The sequence below is a fragment of the Pinus tabuliformis genome, chromosome 1_1 (genome assembly GCF_031772625.1).
Source record: "Pinus tabuliformis cultivar Carrire ecotype Pingquan chromosome 1_1, CPIR1, whole genome shotgun sequence".
Classification (NCBI taxonomy): Eukaryota; Viridiplantae; Streptophyta; class Pinopsida; order Pinales; family Pinaceae; genus Pinus; species Pinus tabuliformis.
The window spans coordinates 235,041,210-235,049,912 of NC_142297.1; the positions used below are offsets into that span (position 1 = coordinate 235,041,210).

Genomic DNA, 8,703 nt, shown 5'->3' on the forward strand with positions numbered 1-8,703 from the left:
CTGAAACAAGCGCTAACTTTTGAGAGAAATTTAACTTGTTGAGCTGGCTGGCCCTTAATAATTTAGGTTCAGTAAGGCTTCTGTTAAGTGTTTGAAGCTCGGATTAAGTTGAAATCATTTCCAAGTAAGGAATGCATCATTAATGTTGTGCCAAAGAAATAATGTAGTTTCGAAATGTAGTAGAATTATAATTTTTATTATGTAATTTGCATAGTACATATGTAAATAAGGGTTTCTAATACAAAAACATTTTAATAACAAAAATTACACTTCAAAATAAAAAATCCCAAAATGCTTATAACAATTACCGTGAAAAAAGTACAAGTCATAATTCAAGCCAATACTCGAAAACCGGCATCCCTGAATCCAAAGGTGGAAGACAGCAATTGATTTATATTGTGAGTGGGGTTGCCTTACTGTGGGCTATCACTGAAACAACTCCAACATTTCCAAGGTTCTAGTTGCTTGGTGTTTTAGTCGGCTATTCCTAGTTGCCTGGTATTTAGCTATATGAGTGAAAGCTGAAAATGGAAGTTCGTCCGCATTTAATTGATATGGTTACATGATGAAGCAAGACAATTTTCTGTCATTTCATTTGCTATAAAATTCAACATATGATACACCACAATCTCTACGGATGCGTACCATCCCAATTAATATAAAATGTGGGATGAACTAGAGCTCACAAGCTCCGAAGCCGGTACGGGTCGATTCCCGGAATCGACCCGCCGCCGGTCGGGCGGGGCGGAGCGGGCTGCGCCACCCCCGCGCTGCTCCGCCCCGCCCGACCGGCGGCGGGTCGATTCCGGGAATCGACCCGTACCGGCTTCGGAGCTTGTGAGCTCTAGTTCATCCCACATTTTATATTAATTGGGATCGTATGCATCCGTAGAGATTGTGGCGATTCCTCTTGCCATTAAGAAATCTCCGGTGCCTCCCACTACCGATATATCTCTGTGTTTTGTAAGGATTGGGTCCGCTCCACCGAACGTGATGGTGCCTCTGTGGTCTGTAGAGTTGAGGACAAACGTGAATCCAAGCCAGCCACTGAAAGTGTTCTTCATGTCGTAGAAGTAGAATCCCTGAGCTCTGCCCACAGAAGGGGAGTGGAAATTGTTATCCAAAGTGATGGGATCGTCAAACACCGCCAGATCTCCAAAGTGATTGTCTTTTCCAGTGAGAAGTGTGAGGTTAGCCCCCTGTGGAGCACCCACAAGCGTAGATGTTGCGTTGTCAGAGTTGGAGCCATTGTAGATTACATCGTGGAAATACAACACCAGATTCCTACATGGCTTTGTGTTAGTAGCTTATAAGTGAGAGTTTCTTTTATTTTGAATTATGAAAACTATGGTTAATGGTCAATAGATCTATTTTCCGAAGTGAGAGATTAACACCGAACTCTGCGCGTGAACAGTTCTGTGTGAACAGTAAGATTTTTAAAATTTTGAGGAAATATAATGGCTCTCTCTATAAACTATATTCGTATGAGAGGCAGTGCTGTTCCCGTTACACAACGACTACAAAGACGAGTGCTGCACCTCTTACACAACGTGCCATATGCAGGTCCAGATAGAATTCCCTGTGCGGAGAGAACCGAGGCTGGGGTTTCGCAAGGGGTTTTCTCGCTTCAGGCATTTACATGAGAAGTTTTTGCATACGGAGCAATTACATGAATATTAAATAATTACAAATTAAATATAATATTTTGTTTAGAAGTAACATTTAGAAATCGTCAAACCGTATAAATAAGTGGAAATTAAATATAATATTTTGGCAAAAAAATAACATTTAGAAATCCTCAAACTGTATGAACGTATTTTATGGTTAGCGAATGGGATGACTTTTCTAAAATTCAAATTCTTAGAATTCGCCACCCGGAATGAGCGCATAACACGTGGCTTAACTCTATGAATTTCACATCAACGTCAGTGCTTATCATAGGAACGTAGGCCGAGAATATTATACGTCGATGGCGTGTTCAATTCACGTCGATTGCTCGATGAAATTATTTTAAATTTTAGAAATTTTGGGGCATGTTGCGAGTTTTTAATATGCAAAATGTGTTGTAATAATTTTGCAAAAATATTTAAATTTTTAATAATTTTATATGATATTTATAAATTCAGGCTATTCTTGAGATATTTTTTCTGTAAAATTTGTGGGGGCAGTTTGATTGACCGCAACTAAATAGTATATAAACAATGAGATTAAAAATTTAAATTTATATAAATCAAATTTAAAATTCTCATACATTATAATAATAATATTTAATAAAAATTCTAAATAAAATGTTTAAATTACGAATTAAAAATAAAACACAATCCCTTACAAATCTCATTTCCATAAAAATCCAAGGAATCACAAACCTTAATAAATCTCATTTCCATAAAAACACATCATCCAATTATGTTTCCCTACATCAATATTCATAGAGATATATACCAATTACAGTCTCCCTCCATCAACATGTTTGGTGTTGCTGCCAAATCATGCACTATACAAGAATAAATGGTTTAAATTACCATTTACAAATAAAAAACAAACCTTAACAAATCTCATTTCCATAAAAACCCAAGGTATCACAAGCTCTAAAAAATCTCATTTCCATAAAAACTGAGCATCCAATTATGTTTCTGCTCATCAATATTCATGGAGAAATATAACAATTATATTCTCTCTCTATCAAGATGCTTGGTGCTGCGGTCGAAGCATGCACGATACAATAATAAAATGTTTAAATTACCATTTACAAATAAAATACAAACCCTAACCAATCTTATTTCCATAAAAACCCAAAGAATCACAAACCCTAACAAATCTCCTTTCCATAAAAACACACAATCCAATAATATTAATGAGAATCACAAACACTAACGAATCTCATTTTTATAAAAACACACAATCGAATTATATTGCCCCATATCAATATTCATGGAAAAATATACCAATTACATTCTCCCTCCATCAACACGCTTGTACGGCGGCAAAAGCATGCACGACACAAGAAGCCGGGCAAAGTAACCAAAACCAAAGCATCTTAAAATGAAGATAGGGAACAAAAGACATGCGTTAATTATTAAGATTTGTATGCTAACCAGCATTATGAACGGGAGGGCTTTTACAATCTGAAAACGGTAGGATAAAACTAAAGTGTGGAGATTTGATAATGAGGAAGTCACATTTGGAAACGATAAAACTAATTTGGAGATTTTGATTGCGAGGTGGTTTAAACCGTGGCTTAAACAGTGGACTCGCAAGTCAAACTGCTTAAGAGCCAAAGCCAAAATCAGGAACACCATCGAAGCTAAAATCAGGAACACCCCCGAACATAAAATGGGTAACCACTTTAGACAATATGGAGGCCCCAAGCCGTGACGAAAGATTACTGAGAAAGGATGGTTGCTCAGGTGTAGGAACAAACGGTGGGTAATGGGAAGGAGGCTGATAGTTCCCCCAGTCAGTGGTAGGAGGATCTGGTGTTGTATTTCCACGATGTAATCTACAATGGCTCCAACTCCGACAACGCAACATCTACGCTTGTGGGTGCTCCACAGGGGGCTAACCTCACACTTCTCACTGGAAAAGACAATCACTTTGGAGATATGGCGGTGTTTGACGATCCCATCACTTTGGATAACAATTTCCACTCCCCTTCTGTGGGCAGAGCTCAGGGATTCTACTTCTACGACATGAAGAACACTTTCAGTGGCAGGCTTGGATTCACGTTTGTCCTCAACTCTACAGACCACAGAGGCACCATCACGTTCGGTGGAGCGGACCCAATCCTTAAAAAACACAGAGATATATCGGTAGTGGGAGGCACCGGAGATTTCTTAATGGCAAGAGGAATCGCCACAGTCTCTACGGATGCGTACGATCCCAATTAATATAAAATGTGGGATGAACTAGAGCTCACAAGCTCCGAAGCCGGTACGGTAATATAAAATGTGGGATGAACTAGAGCTCACAAGCTCCGAAGCCGGTACCGGTCGGGCGGGGCGGAGCGGCGTAGGGGTGGCGCAGCACGCTCCGCGCTGCCCGATCGACGGCGGGTCGATTCCGGGAATCGACCCGTACCGGCTTCGGAGCTTGTGAGCTCTAGTTCATCCCACATTTTATATTAATTGGGATCGTACGCATCCGTAGAGATTGTGGCGTATCATATGTTGAATTTTATAGGAAATGAAATGACAGAAAACCGTCTTGCTTCATCCTGTAACCATATCAATTAAATGCGGACGAACTTCCATTTTCAGCTTTCACTCATATAGCTAAATACCAGGCAACTAGGAATAGCCGACTAAAACACCAAGCAACTAGAACCTTGGAAATGTTGGAGTTGTTTCAGCAATAGCCCACAGTAAGGCGACCCCACTCACAATATAAATCAATTGCTGTCTTCCACCTTTGGATTCAGGGATGCCGGTTTTCGAGTATTGGCTTGAATTATGAATTGTACTTTTTTCACGGTAATTGTTATAAGCATTTGGGATTTTTTATTTTGAAGTGTAATTTTTGTTATTAAAATGTTTTTGTATTAAAAACCCTTATTTACATATGTACTATGCAAATTACATAATAAAAATTATAATTCTACTACATTTCGAAACTACATTATTTCTTTGGCACAACATTAATGATGCATTCCTTACTTGGAAATGATTTCAACTTAATCCGAGCTTCAAACACTTAACAAAAGCCTTACTGAACCTAAATTATTAAGGGCTAGCCAGCTCAACAAGTTAAATTTCTCTCAAAAGTTAGCGCTTGTTTCAGTCATGGAGACATTTGAGAAGAAATGATACACATTCTCTGAAATCAATATAAAATCTACAGCTTCGACCACTGCCTGGGCAACTCGAACATTCCTAAGGAACATTTAGGTATGAGTAATCATCTGAATAATAACGACAGCTAACCTATGATGTCATTGATTTGGATTATTGTCTCATTATTGATTCGGAGTTCGACTCCTTCCCAATTCCGTGTTTGATTCCTGCACCATATATGTAAAGGACGGGGGAGTCACTGCCATCAAAGCTTGTTTGTCGGAGGTGCAGTACCTTGCTACGGAAAAGGGAAGCGCAACTTCGACAATCAAGGCTTTCGATAACAGCACCAGCAATGAAGAGATCTGCAAAGATTTTAGGATTTGGAATGTTTTTTGGAGAGCTGATATACATAAGTTCAGTCCTAATTCTGATTCTGTTTCTATCCTTAGTAGAATCCTCGAATTTCAACGATAATTTCGAAATCTTATGGGGAACCGTTAGATTGTTGGATAATAACCAAACAGCTCAGCTCATTATGGATCGATCTTCAGGTACAATATTTTATATTTGAATTTCGTATTCTTTATAACACAAGAGTTGCATGGTAATGATGTCACTGCATTTTTCTTTTTTTGTAAAGATGTATAACGATTTTAAAAAGTAAGTAATATACTTAATGTGGACCCTGTACTAACAAAAACACTATTTATAAAATTAAATCTTATTTGGAATGTATTTTCTGCATGTAGCGTATGGAAGGCAGACCATTTGAAACCCTCCCCAGATGATTTGCAAGAAGTAAATAATATATTTAATGTGGATCCTGTGCTAATAAAACACTATTTATAAGGTTAAATGTTGTATGCTATATTGGATACTGATTTAATGATGTCTTAAATTAAATTTCTAAACTTATAACATGTAATTTGATCTCATAACTGTGATATTAACAAAACCAAAATTGTACATATATTACTATTTCTGCTAATCAGTAATTTATTCTTCTAACCATTGAAAATTTTAAGGAAGTCAAAGCATAATATTGGCTATGGCTGATACAGAAATGAGTTCAAAAGGTTGAAAAAAGATCAGGTTCTCCAAATTACAACCAATTTAAAAGTGTCTGCATCTTATTGAATATTTGTTGTTGCAAGTATTATTGTGTCAAGCACACACATGCTCGTGGGAAAAGGTTCTCCATTTTTTGTATTTCATGATCCTTTTATATAGATAGGCCTTGCACAATGTATCAAACGTTGGAAAATATGATATCATTGATAGCAGAATAAAAGAGAATATTAGATGTTTTAAGAATCTAGCTATTCAATTTCACATCATGATTATAATAATAGGTTTAAACTGCTTCTAAGATTGTATTATTGATTTTTAATTTATAAAATTATTTTTTCAATTTGGTTTGGTGAAATAAAGAAACAACTAGTTCTATCTAATAGCATGTTTGTTACCTAATTGATTTTTCAAGTGTTAGTCTTGGAAAGGGATTTAGAGAATTAGTTATCAAATTTTGCAAATTATTTTTCCTATATCAAATAATAAAAGAAATAGCAAAACCAATCCATGGTATGACAAAGAGTGTAAAAGTGCGAGGAGAGCAATTAAGGAAGCTGTTGATGAATCTCTTAAAATGGACAGATAAAAATATATAAAGTCCTAACTAAAAGGAAAAAGAGGCAATACATTCGTCAAAGACAAGGGAATCTCTTACACCTCTCTAAGCTAGCTCCTAAGAAATTTTGGAGGCAAATTCTGACTAGGAAGACTAAAGAGGTGTCTCACCTCCATTCTTGGAATAAGAAGAAGGATTCAGGGGAAGTTGCTAGGGGGATGCATGAGAGAATTCAAATAGGAGGAAACAAACTAGAAAAAAAGGAATGAAAAGAGAAGTTTAAGAGAAGAGAATGGGATAAAATGAAGTGCGACGAGTATATAGACTAGATCAACTCTTAAAAAAGGTGGCTCCATTTTCAACATTGTCCCTCCTAACGTGCGTCTAGAAATAAAACAATTGCATGTGAAGGTGGGAGAATTATGTATTCATTGTTTGATTCGAAATTACTTGAAGATTTGGGTAGATGTGTTCTAGATCCGTGCAGCGCCACCCCCGGGCCACCCCGCCCCGCCCGACCGGCGGCGGGTCAATTCCCAGAATCGACCTGCCACCGGTCGGGTGGGGCGAGGCGGCCCGGGGGTGCCGCTACCACGGAGGGGGCGGGGGAGGGAGAGGGGGAGGGGTGGCCGGAGAGGGGGCGGTGGCGGTGGAGGGGTGGGCAAGGGGGCCGGAAGGGGGCGGTGGTTGGGGATGGGTGGGCGGGGTGGGCGGGGGGGCCGGGGAGGGGGCGGTGGCGGGGGATGGGTGGGCGGGGTGGGCAGGGAGGGGGCGGTGGCGGTGGGTGGGGAGGGGGCGGTGTGGGTGGAGGGGTGGGCGGGGTGGGCGGGGGGACCGGGGAGGGGGCGGTGGCGGGGGAGGGGTGGGCGGTGGTGGTGGAGGGGGGGCGGGGAGTGTGTGGGCAGGGTGGGCGGGGGGGTAGTGGCGGTGGCGGTGGCGGTTGCAGGGGATGGGTGGGCGGGGTGGGCGGGGGCGGTGGCGGTGAAGGGGTGGGCGTGGGAGAGCACAACTGTGATTTTCGCATTGATTTTTTAGTTAATTATTATTTTTTGAAAAAAAAAAGTTGTTATTATTATTTTTTTGACATGAAATTCATAAAAAAAAACTATTATTTGACCATTTTTAGTTAATATTTTTGTATAAAAATTGTGATTTTGACATGTTAATTCTAGCAAAAAATTATCAAAACGTTTAGTTTTTTTGTTATATTTATATTAAAAATGGTTATTTTTATGTCCATTGTTAAAAAATGTTGTTTTTTAGAAACAATTATTTCATGTGGATTGAAAAATTAATTAAGGATGTATAAATATGTAGATTATCTAAAATTCAAACTATCGACTTTCTAATTTAAAAACGCAAAACAATAAAAACCCCACTAAAAAAAAAAAAAATTAAGATAGAGAACAAGAAAATATGAATAAAATGACCACTTCAAAAACTATCAAATTTAGAAAATAATTTTTTACATTTCACACACTAGAAAATTTAAAGTCAAAAAATAGGTCTTTTAAAAAAAGGGTGTGATGCAGAATACTCACTTTTTAAAATCAGGATGAAAATCACTACCATTCACTACCATTCTAAAACTTAATGCACATGAAAAAATTAAAGTTCCAAAAACCATGTTCTAAAAAAAACATGTGTATTCTGCATCACCACTTTTGAAAATCGGGTCATTTTTTTGCCACCTCTACAAAACGGATAACAATATCAGTTCCCGTTTGAAAGTTTACATTGTTAAAGATACAACAAGAGCAGGGGGAGGAAGAGCAGAAGTGGAGAAAGCTATGGAGAAATAAATGGTGGCTGAAGATTAAGATGTTCGTATGGCTGGTAGAAAGGAAACGCATTCTAACTTGGGATCGAATACAAAAAATAGGTTTCTCAGGCCCATCAAGATGTTGCCTCTGTTATCAAGAAGAAGAAGACCAGGACCATCTTCTCAATGGATGCAGCATGGCCAAATTCCAATGGGAAAATACTAGAAACTTATTCTGGACCACTGAACGAAATCCACAGGATATAATTCAAACTCTATGTGACTAGGGAGAAGGAAAGTTCAAAAGCAAGGTAGTAAGAAGAGATTGGAACATGGTGGTAGGCTTCAACGTGTGGAATCTTTGGAAAGAGAGAAATGGTCGAATCTTCAAGGGGAAAACATAAAATCCAGAAGAAGTTTTGAAAAGAACCATAAGACAAATCAGAGAATCAATCCTCGCAGAAAATTGGGCAGAAGAAGACTAGAAGACCTCTAAGGAAGAGGCAGAAATCCTAAAAAGGCTGAACTTGGAACAAGGGATG

The 8,703-nt window shown here is 38.7% G+C and overlaps 1 protein-coding gene and 1 pseudogene across 1 annotated transcript; one reads left to right on the forward strand and one right to left on the reverse strand.

The window, feature by feature from the left end:
- Window positions 1–866: 866 nt before the first annotated feature.
- Window positions 867–1,635, reverse strand: LOC149212388 (dirigent protein-like). The gene is made up of 3 exons (XM_089388675.1): window positions 1,511–1,635; window positions 1,395–1,416; window positions 867–1,292 (listed from the first exon to the last, which is right to left on the reverse strand). Exons 1-3 carry the CDS (start codon window positions 1,633–1,635, stop codon window positions 867–869), a joined length of 573 nt encoding a protein of 190 aa, XP_089244801.1.
- Window positions 1,636–2,931: 1,296 nt separating this feature from the next.
- Window positions 2,932–3,887, forward strand: LOC149212389 (dirigent protein pseudogene; annotated as a pseudogene).
- Window positions 3,888–8,703: the final 4,816 nt, after the last annotated feature.

What these genes read in the sequence shown, in the direction of transcription:
- LOC149212388 (XM_089388675.1), bottom strand. Translation starts at nt 1,635, where the DNA reads ATGCCTGAAGCGAGAAAACCCCTTGCGAAACCCCAGCCTCGGTTCTCT. An exon ending in CTCGTCTTTGTAGTCGTTGT is followed by an intron (nt 1,417 to 1,510) that starts GTAACGGGAACA and finishes CTGTTCACACAG; the next exon opens with AACTGTTCACGCGCAGAGTT. An exon ending in CTGTTCACGCGCAGAGTTCG is followed by an intron (nt 1,293 to 1,394) that starts GTGTTAATCTCT and finishes ACTAACACAAAG; the next exon opens with CCATGTAGGAATCTGGTGTT.